Source organism: Sinocyclocheilus rhinocerous, unplaced genomic scaffold (genome assembly GCF_001515625.1).
Source record: "Sinocyclocheilus rhinocerous isolate Xijiao unplaced genomic scaffold, SAMN03320098_v1.1 scaffold2050, whole genome shotgun sequence".
In the NCBI taxonomy this organism is placed as follows: domain Eukaryota; kingdom Metazoa; phylum Chordata; class Actinopteri; order Cypriniformes; family Cyprinidae; genus Sinocyclocheilus; species Sinocyclocheilus rhinocerous.
In genome coordinates this window covers 283,832-304,955 of record NW_015661574.1, presented here as the reverse complement: position 1 = coordinate 304,955, position 21,124 = coordinate 283,832, and the positions used below count along the sequence as shown (strand labels likewise).

The 21,124-nt window shown below is 37.3% G+C and overlaps 2 protein-coding genes and 1 long non-coding RNA gene across 4 annotated transcripts in view; 1 reads left to right on the top strand and 2 right to left on the bottom strand.

The window, feature by feature from the left end:
- Window positions 1-6,509: 6,509 nt before the first annotated feature.
- LOC107726363 (transcription factor Sox-19a) lies at window positions 6,510-8,501 on the bottom strand. Its single transcript, XM_016535904.1, has 2 exons — window positions 7,594-8,501; window positions 6,510-7,476 (listed from the first exon to the last, which is right to left on the bottom strand). Exons 1-2 carry the CDS (start codon window positions 8,238-8,240, stop codon window positions 7,230-7,232), a joined length of 894 nt encoding a protein of 297 aa, XP_016391390.1. The 5' UTR covers window positions 8,241-8,501; the 3' UTR covers window positions 6,510-7,229.
- Window positions 8,502-12,678: 4,177 nt separating this feature from the next.
- Window positions 12,679-13,530, top strand: LOC107726388 (uncharacterized). The gene is made up of 2 exons (XR_001638266.1): window positions 12,679-13,291; window positions 13,430-13,530. It is a non-coding gene; the product is annotated as an uncharacterized LOC107726388 (long non-coding RNA).
- An 88-nt stretch (window positions 13,531-13,618) lies between these two features.
- Window positions 13,619-21,124, bottom strand: part of LOC107726387 (eukaryotic initiation factor 4A-I-like) — a 12,053-nt gene continuing 4,547 nt past the window's right edge. The window contains exons 4-11 of one of the 2 annotated variants that reach the window (XM_016535946.1): window positions 19,770-19,909; window positions 18,831-18,999; window positions 17,857-17,966; window positions 17,375-17,518; window positions 17,028-17,165; window positions 14,528-14,617; window positions 14,100-14,179; window positions 13,619-13,987 (exon numbers count right to left, since the gene is read on the bottom strand). In XM_016535946.1, the coding sequence (XP_016391432.1) occupies window positions 13,843-13,987; window positions 14,100-14,179; window positions 14,528-14,617; window positions 17,028-17,165; window positions 17,375-17,518; window positions 17,857-17,966; window positions 18,831-18,999; window positions 19,770-19,909 (1,016 nt within the window). In that variant the 3' untranslated portion in view covers window positions 13,619-13,842. Of the gene's footprint in view, window positions 13,988-14,099; window positions 14,180-14,527; window positions 14,618-16,543; window positions 16,599-17,027; window positions 17,166-17,374; window positions 17,519-17,856; window positions 17,967-18,830; window positions 19,000-19,769; window positions 19,910-21,124 lie in introns of those variants that run through there. The other variant, XR_001638265.1, reaches the window with a different exon arrangement.

The following is a 21,124-nucleotide window of genomic DNA, read 5'->3' as shown; positions in this document are numbered from 1 at the left end:
TCCCAGACCCAGACTTTCAGTCTTGAAATATAAAAATCACCCTAAAATATTCATTATTACATTTTAAATCTAATATACCCTAAACAATGAGCAAAATGCATACATTAAAAAAATGAATGCGATTTATATTAATTTTTATACCAATAACGACTGTCTCTCAGATGTGGCGTAGTTTCCGTCATGATCAACAATTTTTTTTTCAGAAGTTATTATACATATTTACCAAAGGAGACGAACATAATAAAGAAAATGATGCAACGAAAGTATGAAATAGGATTATATTTAATACAAAATGTGTGTGTGTGTGTGTATAGATAGATAGATAGATAGATAGATATTTAATTGTGTGTAATTGGGCTGCATAAAGTACTATGAAGTTAGCCTTAGCCAGACAAAATAGTCAGCCATCCAACAATGTTTAAAATGTCATTTCCATCACATGTCATTTTCATCATGTCAGATGATGCTGTGGTTGAAATGTTCATGACTTTAAGAAAAAAAACGATATAATTCCCTTCTTATGTATGTAAATACACACGTAACATTGTTAGTAGACAATTTTAAGGAACTGTTGAGAGTGTGAAAATTTTTTAAAAGTTTAGTTTCTTCGTTCACGTGGCCAAAAGTGCTTTAAGTTGAAGAATCAGCCATGCAGTTATTTTGTGTAAAGTGGAAAAACAAGAATCAGATAACATTGTGTCTGTCTGTCTGTCTGTCTCTCTTTCTCTCTCTTCATCCTCCATGCAAGAGCAGCTGCAGTGGATCAATACTCCAATCTGAGTGTTGTAATCCCTCTACAGTTCAGTGCAGCATGTCAAAACGAACACTCTCCTTCTTCTCTGTTTCTCCCATGAGCTTACCTAAAATAGTACCCTGGAATGACGTATTGTTTGCATGTTCAAACAAAATGTGTGTGAGAGAGAGCAAGATAGAGAAAGAGAAAGAAAAAGAAAGGTGTGGAAAGGCCACCTGTCACCCATCATATCTTCAAAGGTTCTTGAATTTTCGTCCATCTGGCCAGGTTGGATTCAGAGGAGGCATAAAAGTAGTGATAGGAATGTGTTTACAACATTTCCTACGACTCAGTACTACAACTGAAATCCAGTTTATCAAGCAACTTTATTAAACTCCCTATAGCAAACTGAAACACTTTATCACCTGCCAGTATGACCTTTCATAGTATGTTATGGTGTTTGTACACACACACGTTTATTTAAATATAGTGAAATAATGTTATTTTACATTTTCTGTAAAAAAAAAAAAAAAAAAGTATTTTAAAGAAATTATATGATGCTAATAAGATGATAATTCTCTTTGTGTTATGTCTGATAACTTATAAATGGTAGATGGTAGTTATATTCTATTTTGTCTAAGTAAAGTAAAAAGAAACACTGTAACAACTAAAATCAGTATTTTGGATTTAGGCATTATAACAGTATAATCTACAGCATTAACAATTCAAATTCATTTTGAGATTTGGGTAAAGATTACATTTAACAGTGTTATTACTTTGATTAGTTTTTAATGATTAACTTTAAGTGAGCATTAGATGACGGCAAAGGTAATCTAAATGTAAAAGCCGGAAATAAGCATGCACAACTAAATATACAATGTCAATATGCAATATCTGATATTGTACCATATTCTGCTTCTCAAATGATGATATCTGAAGAAAGTTGCTACCTGTTAAAGTCGAGATTTTACACATGTAAAGAATAGAAGATACATTGTGTTATATGTGTGGTGTATTTTAGTTTGTATCAATTTTTGTATAAGATTTTTGTATGTGATTTTTTTTGTCCCGTTGAGATGATAATAGATCAGTACTTATGTCTGATTATAACTGAGATGATTGATGCTCAAGCAAAGTTTAAATAATTTACATGTTTCTGGGGACTCACGTTAAGCTGTGTGACGTTAGTTAAGACGATTGATATTCTGCTCACTTGTTGAGGTTTTTTGTCACTCATCGGTTCATTGTTCTTGCACAATCCTTCAATGGCAAATGTTTGCTATATCTCTCTCCCATGAATAAGCACCACACCTACAGTCTGACTTATGCACAGATAAACCTGCACTACTTCGCTCTCGCTCCTTTTTTTGTTGTTGTTTGAGCATGTAAGTCAAGCATAATAATGTTCTAGGTGGCATTCAAGCAGACAGCAGTGCATAAATATGCTGTTGGTCCTGCTCTCTGTTGCAGCTCTGAACTGGAGCATAGCAACTGTGTCCCGTCGAGTCATAAACATGAATAAAGAGCCAAACTTATACCATATTGGTTAAAAACACGTGTTTAACTTTTATCTGGTAACTTTATCATGCTGTTACATACAGTACATCACTTAGTACAGTAAAATCACATCTGCATGTCAGGGTTATTATAGTTAGCTAAAACTAAAACCATTACAAAAAAAACAAACAAAAATTTTTTTTCATCTAAAATGAATGTTAGCTGAAATAAAATCAAATCTAAAAAAAAAAAACTTATTGTAATTCAACTAGTTCCCATGGAAACATTTCTCATTTTCATTTTAACTTAATGAATTAAAACAACTAAAACTAAAACTGAAAAAATAATACAACTAGACATATATATAAAAGGACAAAATTACACAGAAATACGAAAACCTTCAACAAAAATTAAAATAAAAGCAGAAAATATAAAAATAAAATGAATAAAAATTGAAATAGTTTCTCATTGATGCTAAAATAACTCTGCTGCACATTTTGTCAAATTTGAGGTATGACTGAAAACCTTTCGATTTTATCTGACCTGTGACAGATGGGTTTGACTCAGTATTGCTCAGATTCTGAGAAAACCGTGTGAAAACTGATATAAAATCAATTCAAAAACATTTAAACCATCTTTTTCAATTATATGGGGAACAGTTGTATTGTCTAGTGTGACTGTACTAATGATTCATGAGAAATTAATAGGTTTGTGAACTTTATTGGACTACTAATCAGTTTCATATGTAGACAAAAAAGGTGTGTATGAAAAGTTTCTCAAATTGTCTGAGTTAGTCAGCGGGCATTTAAATGTTGTTCAACTGAAATTGTGGAGTCTGTTTCTTCCCCTTCCCCTCTCTTCTCTCTCTGGTGGGTGTGGGGTTGAGTTTGGGGGATTGCTGTTGCTTTGGGAACAACCTGTGGAAGCCTCTGTGTGTTGCTAGGAGATTTTATGCTTTCAGCAAGAAAATCTGTCTCCCTCTTCAACTGAACCCCCACACATGCACACAGCGTGCACACACACACACACACACACACACACATATATAAATATAATTATGAGACAAAAAAGCTGCATGAGACAAAAAAAATGTTGTTCAACTGAAATTGTGGAGTCTGTTTCTTCCCCTTCCCCTCTCTTCTCTCTCTGGTGGGTGTGGGGTTGAGTTTGGGGGATTGCTGTTGCTTTGGGAACAACCTGTGGAAGCCTCTGTGTGTTGCTAGGAGATTTTATGCTTTCAGCAAGAAAATCTGTCTCCCTCTTCAACTGAACCCCCACACATGCACACAGCGTGCACACACACACACACACACACACACACAAAGACACACAAAGCTCATTCAGTTTTGGAGTTTGCCAACTGATTAATTCTGAAAATAAGATGTTAATATCAAAACAAATGTTAAATGGTTAGATGATGCTCTTCATGGCTTCACATATCTCTCACCCTTCCCCTATACACTTGACTTGCTACTGGATCTGCACAATATAGAACATATAATAGGCTACATAAAATAAACAACATAAAGTATTAAAGTATTATTAAACATATCAAAACACTCTCTTTGCACCATAAGTGAGAACTTAATAATTAAAAAAATGTTTGAAAACATTTTTTTAATTATTAAGTTCTCACTTATGGTGCAAAGAGAGTCTTGACATGAACAAAACGTGCACTTTCATGAGAAGGCCAAAATATCTTGTATTAATTTCTTTTATGAACACGCCAGAGACAACCTTTCTTGTTTATGTTTTTCTTTGTCACATGACAACAAAATGGCTTCCTGTCTGTTGGTTGTGCCACACTGACACCACACTTAAATGTTTTTGAAAATTGCTTCACTGAAATCATAATTGCTTGTCAGTTTTTTTTCTCCGGACAGTTACACCACCTAGACAAATTTTAACTCCAGAAAATATCATGATTTACAAATGTTTATGATAAGGTGGCTTATATATCCATTTAATTCTGTATGCATTGCATTTTTATTGTAGCTTATTTTTGAATACAATAACAATTTTAGAACTTTTTTGACCGAATTTGACCCAAAAAAAGAGCATGAATTCATCGACAACCAACAAGATTCTGCTTTTAAAAACTATTTGAAACAGTTGTTATTGACTTTATGGACTTCTTCCTTCTTTGTAGAACTTCCTGCAATAGCATTTATGAGTCCGGCGGACTATATTTGTCCTCATATGCGCGAGTGTTTATAACTCCCATCCCCCTTTCAAAACTCTTCCTTGGCATCTCCCCCCAATCCTCCCCGATTAGCCGGTCCTGACTACAGCATTACCATGAGAATAGCGGGGAGCAGCGAGCGGGTTAAACTCGGGACTGCTGAGAGAGGGGAGACGAGGCACTCAATGCAACGCTAATTTTCTGCCCGGTAGGAGAGCGAGAGAAAGGAGAACAAAGGCGAGCATAAGAGGCGCTGAGAACCGCGCGCTTTTACTGCGCGCACCTGCGTACTCAAAAGCGCAGGACAATGAGACTCCGAAACGGCCAATTACGGCCCGGACAGCCACTCGCTTTCTCTCCTGGAAAAAAAGCGGGCAAAGTATGAAAAAACACGAGAGAAAGGGAGGGATATTCTTCCGACCTCTGTGTTTTGATCCTCCTAACTTTTATCGTTTTAATCGATGTCCACTTTCTTCTCGGGGTTAGGTGACGGAGGTCAGATGTCCCCTCAGCACTCGCCAAAACTAAGACCCTGTCCCTCCTAAATCAGTGTCCACTGCACTCATTGTTCCCTTTACTTGCTTAATTTGGTGCGTTTAGCTAATTATAATATTAGTCATATCGACTTGAATGCGTTAACGTCGGGACCATAAGCCCGCTATCGTATTAACGATGAATTAAATGAGTCTGGTCGCTTTTAAATGGGCTGCCATATGAAGCAGATCCATATGGGTTTTGATTAACCATTGGAAAAAGCTCGTTTCAGCAATTTAGCAATAAAGGCCGATGTGGTCGGGCTGGGCTGTCTTGCACTTATCACATTATCGTCTAATTCGTGAAAGTGTGTAGGTTGTGGCGCCATAGAAAAGCAACACCTGTCATGTTATCATTAAACAAACTTCTTAAGGCTTACTTGCTTTCCAGGATTTGCTACTTATGAATGTCACAGTCTAAAGTGTGTTTGAATGTAACTGAATTTGTAAAAATCTGTGCAAAGAACAGATGTCGTTAAAATGCTAATCATAAGTTGGCTAGATGTACAATGTTTTAACTTGCTAACTTGTAGCTTCAGGCCTGACAGACCCATTGCAACAAACCTGTTAAGATCAGAAAAAAAAATTGAGGGGAGTTACTTCTAGTTTGTTTTTTTTTTTCAATGAGTCTGGTCGCTTTTAAATGGGCTGCCATATGAAGCAGATCCATATGGGTTTTGATTAACCATTGGAAAAAGCTCGTTTCAGCAATTTAGCAATAAAGGCCGATGTGGTCGGGCTGGGCTGTCTTGCACTTATCACATTATCGTCTAATTCGTGAAAGTGTGTAGGTTGTGGCGCCATAGAAAAGCAACACCTGTCATGTTATCATTAAACAAACTTCTTAAGGCTTACTTGCTTTCCAGGATTTGCTACTTATGAATGTCACAGTCTAAAGTGTGTTTGAATGTAACTGAATTTGTAAAAATCTGTGCAAAGAACAGATGTCGTTAAAATGCTAATCATAAGTTGGCTAGATGTACAATGTTTTAACTTGCTAACTTGTAGCTTCAGGCCTGACAGATCCATTGCAACAAACCTGTTAAGATCAGAAAAAAAAATTGAGGGGAGTTACTTCTAGTTTGTTTGTTTTTTTCCAGTTATTAAATTCTTTTAAATTTTTTGTTTATTTCCATTGATTGTTTAGGCCTATATGTTTTTCTGTGTTGTCTGTTTAAGCATGCTTAAATACATTTTTATTGGCATGGCATTATTGTATTTCAGTTGTAAAATTTAGAAAAGTTGTCTGGTTTTGAATATAATGAGAAAGAAAGACGAGTGTACAAAAATAATAAAATACTTTATTACATTTTTTGTTGTTGTTTTTCTATCAAGGTTGTCAAGTCACATACAAGATTATTAACCCTTACTATAAGGGCTTAAAAGTAAAAAAGAAACATTTCACAATACATTCTTAGTCAAACAGTCTTTTAACAAGCTCATAAAGTTTTTGTTTTTAATGAACATTATTCAAAACGTTTTGACTCTCCCTTTTTTATGCACAACACTTCTATTCACAATGTTCTATTTCTCAAAGGAGTTGAGAATTAATTGTTGTTTTTTAATAGAAAATACAGTCAAATCCCTCTAAGCGGGATCTCTATTTCATTTTCACTTTTTAATGTAACAAAAATCTGTTGTAGCTCAGGGCATATATCTACACTAACAAAAATGTCTAAACCGTTGTGCATTTCATATTTTTTGCATTACCTAAACAATGAAGAGCAGCACAATGTTACAAAGTCTTATGGTATGAAAGCTTAAAAGTAAAACTTGGGAGATTAATTTTTGAGGTGTTTTGATGATCAGTACAAGCAGCTACTGAGGGAATGTGTGCTCCGTTCCCTTCCTTTCCTATTTAGTATTCACAGCCATGCCTTTGAAGTCATTAGTCAGTGAGATGTTAAACTAGCTAGTTGATTATGCAAATAATAAGCAGTAGTCAACATTTGGCTAGTCGATTACAGAAAAAAAAATGTGCCGTGTTACTACCATGAGCAATTCCAACAACAGTGCACCAGGCCCAAATGACAAAATCATCGAACATTATGCAGAAGACATGGACCTTTAAAAAAATTGTTATAGAAATGGTCGACACACATTCCGCACAATATTCTGAGGCACTTCAACAAGGCCAGAAGTCCAGCTGCCTTGTGATTTCCAGTTCGACCATGTGTCCACACACCCTCATCATTTTTTACATATCAAGTTAATGTTCACAAATCTACAACCGACATCGATGGCCCTCCAGACCTGAAACAGGAAGGTAATGACAGTTTCCTGATCAGATGTGAGTGAGAGGTGCTGTACCGGTGAGGTAATGCTGTTGGATGTTGGAATAGCCTCTCTGTGCTCCACTGTCTGTGGTGTCTCCACCAGGGATATACATGCTAATCATGTCCCTCAGGTCTCCTTGTAAAGGACCCCGCTGGTGGCTGTGTGCTCCGGTGGGAGAATGAGACACCTGGTCTGGTTTCACCATGGACATGACCGGGCTGGGCTGCTGTGGAGTGCTGCTGTAGGACATGGGGCTGGAGAGAACAGAAGAAAAGCTTTTAAAGACTAGGCCTTACAAATCTAAGTTCATATCGTGGACATGTTTTTTAGTGCACATGAAAATATCTGTAAGAACGATAAGAACAACTTACTTGTAGGAGTTGGCACCATTCATGTAAGTCTGTGCGGTGGCCATGGCGGATGGATACTGGAGGGCGGACAGATCATAGCGGTGCAGCTGCTGACTGTAACCCAGAGCATCCGCCTGCATGCCAGTGTAGCCACCTGTGTGACCCCAGCCGTAGCTGTCCATCCGCGGGCTTCCAGCTGATCCTTGAGCCGCGGCTGCTGCCAGTAAGTTGCCGGCTGATAGGGGATACTTTGCAGCCGGGTTGTCCTTCTTCAGCACGGGTTTCGTTTTACGACGGGGTTTGTATTTATAATCTGGGTATTCCTTCATGTGCAGCGCGCGAAGCCGCTTGGCCTCGTCAATAAACGGCCGTTTCTCCGCGTCCGTCAGCAGCTTCCACTCGGCTCCCAGGCGCTTGCTGATCTCAGAGTTGTGCATTTTGGGGTTCTCCTGTGCCATTTTGCGCCTCTGACCCCGAGACCAGACCATAAACGCGTTCATGGGCCTCTTAACCTTGTCCATAGGATCGCTACCCTGTTGTTGTTGGTTGTTGACAACCGGTTTGGCGATTCCGTGAGTCACTCCACCGTTCAGCTGGGTCATTCCCTGCGCGCTCTGGTGAGTCTGTGGCACGGCGGACTTCATGTCGTGTTCCAGCATGCTGTACATGGCTGACCACAGAGGTTAGTGGTGATACTGAAGTATCACCGTAAACTACTAAATAATTTAAACTTAAATCCACTGACTTTAAGTGTCCACGAAGCTAAACGTTTACGCGTTACGTTTTGGACACATAAGTCCAAAAGACGAGAGCGAACTGATTGTAACTATAGCCAGAAGTGTTTGTAAACGCCTAAAGACTGTCAACAAGTTCTGAGGTGACGCTAGTTTGCCTTAAAAGCGAAACATGTCCGAGCTGAACTCACTGTGCGTCCTGCCTGCGACTCTTTCAGTGCTTGAGTGATAATAGAATTTCATCACTGTCCGCCTCCAGCTGCTTTCTTTCTCTCCACATTAGCATCACTAAAGAAGGGGTGCGGTGAATGTGGAGAGGCCAACAGCAGGAGGAGGATTCAGTTTTGGGGAGAAGAGTTTCTGTCTTCACCTGCAACTCTTTAAACGGATTTTACAATATAGTACTTTGTTTTATAGTGGCCATAGTTATTTCGCCATTAGACATCAAGTGCATGTAGTTTATTAGTATAAGTTGTAGCTACTTCTGAAAATACACAATTAAATGTACTATGTATTTGTCTTTATCCAAAGCTGTGATGAACACCAGTGTGTTATGAATAGCTCATACGCATTCTTTTTTCAGTCTCTCTCTTTATTTATTTGTATTTTTTTAACTTCTGACCAAAACAAAATAATTTATTTATACTTAGACACTTGTTACCTGTTGAAAAGGCAACTTTTGGACAGTCATTTTTATTTTGCACGAAATTAATGCCTTTTCTTTATTTTTAATAGGTGATTTTTAAAGGAAGTTTCATTTAAATATAAGACAAACTGTCTTTAAATGTTGCATTATGCCATATAAAGCTAAATTTAATCGTTTTATATATGACGGATTATACCGCTTTTGAAAAAAATAAATTAAAAAAAGTAACAGGATTGACAATTTTAGCGTTGTGCTGAAGGTCATGACACTACAGTGTGCTTTTTTTTTTTTAGTTACATTGTCTTATTTAAGATTGTCCCCTACTGACAAACCTCACGAAATATAACAAAACAGTGATTACAAACATGCTGGAGACATTTACTTATATTTGAAGAATTCACATTCTGAAAGGATGATGTTGTCATCATCAAGTTTTTTATTAGTGGAACTCTACATAATTTTTATAAGTGGAGTTATGGTGATAACAGAGATGATACATAACCTAAGGACACATTAATAAAACGTTTTAATGAGATTTGTTCACTACAATCTCACATCTTTCTCTCTGTCTGTATATACACTACTGGTCAAAAGTTCAGAATAATTATGTTTTGTTTATGCTTTAGAAAGAAGTCTCTTATGCTCTCCATGGCTGCATTTATTTAATCAGAATACAGTAAAAACAATAACATTGTGAGATATTATTACAATAAAAAAAAAAACTTCTAAAATGTAATTTATTCCTGTGATGGCAAAGCTGAATTTTCAGCAGCCATTACCCAAGTCTTCAGTGTCACAATGACTTCAGAAGTCATTCTAATATGCTAATTAAATGCTAATTTTGAAGAGAAGAAGAGAAAAACAGCATGCAAAGAAATTTTGGAAATGCAGTGCTGGCATTCAAATGATTAAAGAAGATGAAAATAAAATAGAAAAAAAATTTGTTGATGCATTAAGAAAACCTTTAGTGATAATATTTATAATAATGCCCATTATAATTATAGAGTTTTCTTAAAAGGTTTGTTACAATTATACACTGCCCCTTTAAAAACTTGGACCTGAACACTTGGAATAAAACCAGTGGTTTTAGATGTTATCCCACGAAGAACATTTTCAGGTTCCAGTTTAAAAAAAAACAACACTTTTTATTTGTATTGTTGAAAACTTTATGGATATTTTTTCCAACTTTTTTCTCTTTTAGCGATCTTCCATGATGCCACTGAACTCAGATGTCTTCTACCCCAGTGAGTCGTCTTCTCTAATGACCGCAGGTGTGAGTAGTTACTCCTTATCACCCAACCATCCATACACATTAGTTTCTATAGGCATCACTTCACACTTCTATTGTGAGCTCTGCACCCCCAAACACAGCCACTACGACTGACCATCAGTAAGAAGTGTGACAATGAACTCCCCCCCTCTGAGTTTAGCTTGTTCTAACACATCATCTGAATGTTCCTATAAGACCTACAAAAAAGCTGTTATAAAAATGACTTCATTAGGTCATTATAATTGCTTGCAAAAGTTACCAGTTTACTATTAATCTCCAATACACTCTTAAAAATAAAAGGTTCTTTATTGGCATCTAGGGTTCCACAAAGAAACTTTAACATCCTTTCAAATGCACAAAATGTTCTTTATAGTGGAACAAGGTTCTTTAGATTATAAATATTCTTTTAAGAGTTGTTCTTTAGGGAATCAAAAAGGATTGTTCTATGGCATCACTGCAAAACCCTATTTTGCAATCTTTATTTTAAGGGTGGAGATGGCATTACATTTTCATCAGTGAACAAATGCATCCAATTTTCAGCATTCTAAGTATAGGATAACAAGGAGGAGTTGCTCTACTCCATTCTCCTCTTTTTTTGTTTTAGTTTGTCCCATCTAATCGTTGGCAACGTGTGTAATAATTGTTCACTGAAAGGTTCTTTGGGGAACCCAAAATGTTTCTTCTATTGCATCTGTGAAAGCCCAATTTTGGATTTGGCATTATATTTTCATCAGTGAACAAATTCATCAGATCCTCAGCACTCCAAGAACAGGAGAAAGAGTTTCCATATTCTATTCTCCTCTCCTTTGTTTTAGTTACTCCAGTCTAATCATTGACAACACACTCTTAAAAATAAACGTTCTTCATTGGCATTGATGGTTCCATGGTTCCACCTTTAACATCCATGGAAACTTTCCATTGGACAAAGAAATTATTTATGGTGAAAAAAGTGTAGTGTAACAAAGTATAGCTCTGTAGATTTTTAAAATTTTCTTTATACTAAGAAAATTAGTTATTTTAAGAACTGTTCACTGAAAGTTTTTTGGGGGGAGGTGGCAAAATGATTCTTCTATGACATTCATGCGAAAACCTTATTTTGGGACATTTATTTTTCAGAGTGCATGTGTAATGGGGGCTGAAAGTGATTCTGCTAATGAAGTCTGAACATAAAATATGAGTCTGAATAATAATTTGCTAGATGTGCTCCACAAGTGCCATTGTAGGAAAATTTTGAGGATACTGAAAGAATATGATAAACGTGTGGCATAAAACGTGTTGATTTTAACCATAGTAGCCATGAATTGTCTCTGTGTTAAGACAGTAGCTTGTAAAACCAGAATCTTCTATTGGATTAGTATGTTTTCTCTGACTTTGTGACATGTTGAGTGAATGAAACCTGAAGTGACTGAGCCCATTTTACCACACCAAAATTCCATAGAAGAGCAACAAGTGATTTTACCTCAAACCAGAGCAGAAACGTAAAAAAATCTCACGCTTGACATGTGAGCAGCAGTTTTCTACTGGCTGACGGCCTGATGCTGCAAAACCCCACTGTACGGCGTCAATATTGACTTGAGCCATTGTTGCAGGTCATTGTCACACACTTATTATACAATTAACCTTACTTTATGTGGAGGCTGAATATGGAGTGTGCCGGAGCTATTGTCCTTGAGTCATTCTCATGTAAACTGCAACACGGCCATTGGGGATGGTAAGGTGCCATGGAATAGCGATGGGGATGAAGGTGATGAAGAGGAGAGAGCAAAATAGGTTCAATTAAAAGTTCATGGCTGATTTGAAAAGCAGTACGCTTCATAATTACTAGCAAACTCTTCCTGTGAGCCAGAAGCCATTTTTTAGTTAATTTGCAACAAACATCTCATTTATGCCTTCACGCATATGCATATACTGCATGTTGATTACTTGTCTGGTGAAAGGCAACACAAAACACTTCCCTTTGTTTTGACTTTGACCAAATTGTTATAGAACAGATTTGTTAAATTTATAACAAATTCAGTGTTTGCAGTGAGGAACTCTGAATTTCTAATAGTTTCGGATTGAATTTCTATTGATCCTTATATTTTGAAACCAGATGATTTTAAGCTCTGGTCTTTCTATCTTCTGCAATTTGTTTGTTCTTGAATACTAAAATTCAGATTAGCTGTGTGGAGCCTCCCTCCAGTGTTGAACAATGGCATTACAGTATCTTTTTTGTACACTTATTTATTAGGTGATATATAAGAGCAATATTGAGTGAATAAAAAGTTTACATGCAGTACAAGGTCATGGCAGATTCTGATTGTAAATTCATGAACAAATGTTCATGAAGTTTCCTAAAAATAAATAAATAAAAATAATGTTAACCTTTTAATTTAATTTAACCTGAAATCCTTTTAATGGCAAATTATTTAACAGAATAACTAAAGATAAAATATATATGTATATATTCAGGGGTTTGTTAAAAATATGAATGTAAAGTAAACGCATACTAAGGTTTAACTTGTACAGATTCCAATGTAAAGTCATTGCACTAGCACCCCAAAAATGTGAAAAACTCAATATTTCTGTGAACATCCAACTAACATTTAGTCATTTTAACAACTGGAACCTTCAAAAAATGACAATGAACATAACCAAAAGGAAAAGAAAAAGGAAACATTTTGACGAGTTAGGCTGTAGCTTTATTGAAATTTCCCCCTCCTCCAAAAAACTAAATACACTTACAAAATAATTTAAATGTATTAAAAAGAAGAAGAAAAAAAAGTTTCAATATTTCTTATCCATCACATTTTTGTACCACCTTCAGTCAAAATTAATCTGCGTAAGGACTTCCAAATATCTAAATTCAGGAAGCCCACAATACTCAGACATCTTACATCATATACCGTTCAAGGGTGATTAAATAGCTCTGGTACAGTTTTATAGAAAACAGTACAGCAAGTACAGTAACTACTTCGATTTTACAGTCCGAGTAGTTAGATCCAAAGAATGAATCAAATCCAATGCTATTCATGTTGGTTTAAAAGCTAGCAATTTTACCACATGGCTGAAGTACATTAGCAGCATGAGGTGTGCTTTCTGGTGTTGTGTCGACAATCAAATCAAAATTTAAGTGGGGGCCTCGCGAGAGAGTCGGAGAGTCCAGAGAAAGCCTGAAAGAAGCCAAACATCATACATGCGAGAGACGAAGTACATTAGCAGCATGAGGTGTGCTTTAAAGAAACGTCAATGCACAGAAGCTGGAAACCAGTAACTGTAGTCCAATTATCCATCCAAAAAGTCTGATGATTCCCAGCAAAAAAAAAAAATGAGCCCAGGATAATTACTTGAGAGTAGAGTGACAAATCATGCTACTCTTCTCCATAAGAGAAGATGACTTGAGCCCATATTTCAAATGTTTTTTATGAAAGTTGATGGAGATAAAGTCATGTACATTCAGCATCTGAGATTATAAAATTTGATCAGTTTTGGGAAGATGAAATGACTAATTTGCATTTGTGGAAGAGCAGGGAGTTGCACGTTCCCTACTCCATTCAGAAGTGCTTAAACTGGAAAATAAAGCGAGAGAGATTGTGAAGATAGAGAGAGGGGGGTGTCTCTAGATCAGCTCAAATAAATCTCTAGATCAAGTCAGCCACATTCATGGGCATCTCTTCTACGGTAGTGTTGTAGAAGGTCTCGATGTCCCGCAGAGTACGCTTGTCATCTTCTGTCACCATGTTGATGGCTACACCCTTCCTGCCAAAACGGCCTCCTCTACCAATCCTAAGTATCACAGAAGAACAAAACATTGTAAATGGAAATGATAAAATAGCATTGGATATAATTCATTAGCTTAGGTCAAGCTCAAGGTTAGACTGATGTACCAGTCACAAACCTATGAATGTAATTCTCGCGGTTGGTTGGCAAGTCATAGTTGATCACCAAAGACACCTGCTGGACATCAATACCTCTGGCCTATGAATGAGATAATCAATTTATTTTTATTCCCAGTGTTTTTCAATTCCAATATCAAAGTTCACTTACTATCACTGGCAATTGCTAGCATTTATATTTAACATATAAATATTTTTTTTGTAGTGTGTAGTTTGATAAAGCTATGGGGAAGGAAAGAATGAGCCATCCATAACAGGATACACACTATTTTTTATACCAGATACTATAATTACCCTTAAGCACTAGAGGGTGCTAAGGAGTCAGGGAAGTCTGGCAACCTCATCTGCTATATGAACCCGATTTGAATGGAATTCATTCCATTAGGAGAAAAAAATTAAGCAAGAAACATGCACTGATGTATTTGCTCACCAGCAAATCTGTGGTAATAAGGACACGGCTAGAACCAGAGCGAAACTCCCTCATAATCAGGTCACGATCCTTTTGATCCATGTCTCCATGCTGACAAATATAACACAGTGTGTGATTACCACACACCACACTATGTAATACATTATTCACATTTCCAGTTAAGCTATTCATTACACTTGCAAAGACAGAAAATTTTATATATGAGCACATATCATACCATCAGTATGTAGAATGAATGCTAAAATGACTCAATGCAAATGGTTAAATAAATAAATGAATACAAAATTATTTAAACTGGCCATACAAGAACCTAAAGCTTCATTTCTAACCATACAGCTACTTTAAATTACAGGTCAACAATGGGACTGCTTTAGCAATTGCAGGGGTTAAAGCAAAAAAAAAAATCCTAAGCCTGAACTTTTTTCTGGGAGATGGGGCAGCACATGCAAAGCATGCAATGGCTGTAGCAACTTTAAAGGGGTCATATGATGCTGCTAAAAAGAACATTATTTTGTGTATTTGGTGTAATGAAATGTGTTTATGCGGTTTAAAGTTGTGACAATACACTTAGCTCACGAGATGAGACAAAATACAGATACCTGGTTCACTAGAACGAGACAATATTTTAATACATAACTGGCTCAAATAAAATATCAAAACCAAGTACATTACATGGTTTTATTGAACAACACTGTTAAAATACACAATGTATGCCTATGCACAATATGAACATAACCAACTTAAGTACATTATGTATTATAACAAATACCTGCAGAGGGCACCAACGGCCTGGTGATGTTTAATTTTACAGCATGATTAAACAATATTTAAATCCATTAAATTTTAATATTTGGCCACATGCAAACTCAGAAATGTTTATTTTGAAACTGCAATGAACAATAAATGGCATATTTCGAAATAGGTTGATGTATTCTCCTGTGTTGGCAAAGGTTTATAGATGATTTACGTTACAAATCTAGTGAGATAATGCACACTGTATTCCCAGATGAATGTTAAGCAATTCAAATTCACGGCATATGCAGAGGAAGAGTTTAGCCCCTTTCACACATACAGTCTTTACTGGTAAATTACCGGTAAGTTACCATTAAGAGATCATGTGTGAACAGGATCTTTTCAAAAGTCCCGGTAAATTTGTTCTGGCAATCATATCGTTCTTATGGAGATGACATGATTACTCTGAACGGTTCACAAAGCTCCGCTGCTTTTTAATTCTTTTTTCTATGCAAATATGCGCTAGATGGACATCTTTGATCTTTGCGCCTCGCAGCTTTTTTTAACGTGTCACGCTTCTCCATTCATCAGGGCTGCGACTCTGCTTTGGATACTATTATGCGCGTCTCGTGTTTATAAGAGCAAAAAATGCTGATTGGCTAGTAATGTTAGTTTGGTTGAGAGTGAAAGCTGTGCTCCTCTCGTACCATTGGTAGGCGAACTCATGGACTCGAAAGTGACATCAACACGATTTTTTTTAAGTGTAGGATTATTTTTTTCCGCAGCCAAACGCTTGCTGGAGATCTGGCACGATGCCGGAGAACTTTAAGCCCTGCAATTGTAAATGAGCATCTTGTACATCAGGGGTGCCCATTCCTGGAGATCTACCATTCAGCTCGAACCCTGATCAAACACACCTGAATCGGCTAATTAAGATCTTCAGGAGTACTTGATAATTACAGACAGCTGTGTTGGAGCAGAACTGGAACTGTAGGTAGATCTCCAGGAACAGGATTGCGCACCCCTGTTGTACATAAAGAAAAACAAAATACTGAGAGTTGGTCTGCTGGGAAGATAATATCATTAAATATTTAAGATCCATCCTTCATAGAAGAAAAAACAACTGAAAGTCTGAAAATCAAATAAAAGTCTGTACATGATATTTGTGAAAATACTGAAAGCTTGCACTTTGTGGAACTGCATACTGAATGCTACTCACTTACATTTAGGTAGTGACAGGTCTGTTAAAGAGATAGTCCACCCAACATTTTGTCATTTTCTCACCCTCATGTCGTTCTAAACTTGTTATGCATTTTTCTTCTGCGGAATACACTTTCTTCTGTGGAAAAATTTTTGAAGAATGTTGATTTTTGAAGAAAGTCGCTTTAACTTCCACTGCATTTTTTGTTCATACAGTGGAAGTCAGTGGGAACCAAAACAGTTTAGCTACCAAGAATCTTCATTTTATCTTTTGTCTTCCACAGAAGTCAGACATATAGGAATTTTCATTTTTGGGTGCACTATCCCATGAAAAATAAGAAAAATAACTATAATGATAACTATATTAGCATCTATACCAATAAGCAATGTTTATTCTAAATGTGCAATACAGTTATGTGAACATAATTGCAGTTCACCCTTTAAAGCAGAAATGATTTTGATTGGCTGATGTTTTAATAAGAAAATAAATAAATAAGATACAATTCTTTCTGAAAGGGATTCCAACTGGTTCCATTTATAGTTGTGGTGTGGCACTTTCAGTATTTACCAGAGCTGAGACAGTGAAGTCCCTGGCGTGCATCTTCTCTGTGAGCCAGTCTACTTTCCGGCGTGTGTTAATGAAGATCACCGCCTGAGTGATGGTCAGAGTCTCATATAGATCACAGAGAGTGTCCAGCTTCCATTCCTGACAAAAACACATACACACCAAAGCAGGGTGAGAAACACAATTACCTATTAACAGCCACTAGTCAAAATTAATGCATATGAACACAAAACATGTCCTTGTAAAGGCCCTGATAAATTCTGATGTGTTCATGTATGTAATTCATTCATGTCTGCTATTGTCGCTTTGTATTAAAGTACCCCAAGATCAGACAGTTGTCAGCACTATACCTCTTTTTCAACGTTGATGTAGAACTGACGAATACCCTCAAGGGTAAGCTCCTCTTTCTTCACCAGGATGCGCACTGGTTCTCGCATAAACTTGGTAGTGACATCCAGCACCTCCACAGGCATGGTGGCTGACAGCAGCACCACCTGGAGGACAGATGGCACAACAACATGCAGAGGCCTATTCACATTTCTAAACAAACACAAATGCACATATGACCTCTTAAGCAAAGCTGGGTCTCCTAAAAAGCTATTGTTACTGGTCGTAATGGAATAGTGGTGGAAAACAGAGTTGACTGAACAGAGCAGTAACAAAATTCCAGATTTCAATGCCATGTGTTTGTTCTCAAATTGTTGCTGCAACTATTATATATAATTATGCTTTGGCAAAACCATATTCTCATATACACTAATGCAATTAAGCGTGGAAGTAGTCAGCTTGATAACAGCACATACAGGAAACACGGTCCATTTCATATCCTAACCTGTATGCTAGTAGTGAGTTTCTGGAAAATCTCGTAGATCTGGTCCTTGAAACCACGACTCAGCATCTCATCCGCTTCATCCAGCACAAACATTTTAATGTACTTAGAAGCTGAAAGAGAGGTGAACATGAAAAGATAGTGTAAATGACATAACACAATAAAAAATGCTGAAAAAAAAATGGGCTGGATTCACAAAAATCTTCTTGTCAAAGGAGGCGGCTTTGTTGAAAACGACGCGTTTGAGAGGCGGGGCATAGAGGACCTACAATAATGTACAGTATTTGAAAAATAATGTGTTTTTTGAACATTAAAGCATGTCAACATATTCTGTTACACCAAATACACAAAATAATGATCTTTAAAATAGCATCATATGACCCCTTTAAGGTAAATTAAAGTGCAATTCTTCAAAAAATCTTACAAAGTTCTCAAATATTTTCTTAAGAACATCTGTTTTTTTTAAGGAAGAAAATGACAGTTGTAATTATGAAATGATGTAATTATCAAATTAAAATGAGGCCCCTAGTTGAGTCATTTTACAAAATAATGATCTTTAAAAAAGCATCATATGACCCCTTTAATACATTTCGCTTAGTAGTTACTGAATTTCGAATTCAGCAAAAAGTCAATGTTCACATTACAACAGAACACTAGCTACATAGAATAAAAATACTAAGCATTACATTATTGATTTATATTTCAAACACAATTCATTAATCATCCTAGCTTTGGGGATTAAAGATAAATTGGAGGTTATCCTAACTTTAAGAGGCTATATTTTTACAATGATTTTAGGAACATTCATTTCAGGAATTCAAATTATTATGTTTTGAAGAGAAAAAAAAAAGTAAGAAAATGTTCTTAACGTTACTGTTAAGTTAGAAATAAAGAAATTGGCATTTTAGAAGAAATATATTCTTAAGAATTTTACGTAAATCCGGCCCACAAAATCTATGACAATACCGAGTACTTACAGAGGAACTTTCTATTAAGCATGTCGTAGACGCGACCTGGTGTTCCTACTACAATATGCGGTGCCTCTGCCTGCAGCTTTTGGACCTCATTTCGCACATTGGTCCCACCGATACAGGCATGGCATGTCGCACCCATATAGTCTCCAAGAGCCAGGATCACTTTCTGGATCTGTATGGACAAAGGAAATCAAGTGTAATGTAACTTAGATCAAAACTAATAGCAGAAAGTCTGTACTTGCATGGATGGCAAATGTGCCTCTGTCCACAGCCACAGCACATGTATAATGCCACTTATCATATCAACTTTAGAGTTGGCCTTTTTTTGTTGTTTTTTTCATTTACACAATACTACCTACTAGCTTTACATTTCCAAACAAGCATTTCCATTATTGTAATGTATTTATTAACAATTACACTTGAAATCCCTCCCGTACCCAAAACGTAGTCATATAGTCCTACACAGTGCACACAACAGGCAAAAATCTGCTTAATCTAACAGTGTTTTTCCACTGCTGAGTTAATGTGGCTCTGAAGTGGCTGTGCTGCTGCATCCAAATACTTTGTGAAGATGCAATGCTGTATAACAGCCTTTCTAAAATATTTAAAGGTGGCTCTACTGTCTACCCACACATTTTTGCAATAGAAAACACAAGTAACAATGTAACATGATTACATACTTAAAAAAAAAAAAAAAAAGAGTAACACAATACTGTAACATGTTGCTTTTAACATTCCCTAACACTGACCAAATTATCATCTTGACAAGTAGCATGGGCTCAGTTCAAGGTCCAATTTAAAACATGCAAAAGACAAAAAAAGGATCTGGCCTTAAAATTATTGTGTCAGTTTCTGGAAATCACGAGTATAATTTAGCTGCACCGCTGACACTGGTTCTGCAGTCAGTGAACCAAAAGCAGTGAGCACAGAGACAGCACTAACCTGCTGAGCCAATTCACGGGTGGGTGCCAGAACCAAGGCCTGAGAACCTCGAAGCTCTATATCAATCTGCTGCAGGATGGAGATGGCAAAGGTGGCAGTCTTGCCCGTGCCCGACTGGGCCTGTGCAATGACATCATATCCTAGTGTGGAGAAAAACAACAGGCCAGATAATGAGCTCTAACTGATAGAAACGGGATGTTCTTCTTCAAGCATGCAAAGATGGACAATGACAGCCTAAAGTGGTCGCACAACAGACAAGAAGCGCATGCACGTCTTTAAAGGGGTCATATGATGCGATTTCAATTTTTCCTTTCTCTTTGAAGTGTTACAAGCTCTTGGTGCATAAAGAAGATCTGTAAAGTTGCAAAGACTAAAGTCTCAAATCCAAAGAAATATTCTTTATAAAAATTAAGAGTCAACCACGCCTACCTAAAACGGCTCGTTCTAACACGCCCCCACATGTCCATGTCACGATGTGGGAAGATTTGCATAACACAGCCCAAATGTTCACGCAAAGAAAGAAGGCATAACTTTTATTCTCGCTGTAGTATTGTTGCTGCCTAGAGTAACGCTTGTTGTTTGTCATTTCTCCAATCACAAATGCAGACATGGTTTTATGTTTACGCGGCGCGATGCAATGCGTAAAAAGACAGTACAAGTCATTATAATCCATGGGGAGCATTGGATCAGCGTTCTCGTCGCGCTCCCTGTCAACTCCGACCTGGTTTCTAGCCAGGACCCGAAGTTGCAATGATCCAACCAGCAGACCGAATTCCAATATTGAATCCCAGTCATGTGCCACAATCATCAGCAGATCCCGACCAGCCAGTGTGCAGTGACTTTCAAGCCATTGGACCGGCACTTAGAGTTTTACAACTTAACGTCGAGGGTCTATCTGCAGCCAAACAAACACTCATCAGCGCCATAGCCCACCGTCACAGTGTTGATGTCATCTGTCTGCAGGAGACGCGCGTAGCAGACCAGTCAGCAGGGCGCTACACCATTGGAGGATTTGACCTTATCTCGTCAACACCAGATGCCAGATTCGGCCGGGCAACATATGTTCGCAGTGATGTCGCTGATGCCTCCCCAGTCTCTTCATCACACTTCTGTGACATAGTTCAGGTTGGAGGATTCAGAGTCGCCAGTGTCTACAAACCTCCGAGTCAGCACTGGGATCAAGGTGTGCTTCCAGTTCTTGTGCATCCCGCGGCATACGTGGGTGACTTTAACAGCCATCACCCTGAGTGGGGCTATTCAGAACCTGACGAGGATGGAGAGGCCTTGGTGGAATGGGCATCCAACAGTGATCTCGCTCTGACCCATGATGCCAAGCAATGTGGTACATTCCATTC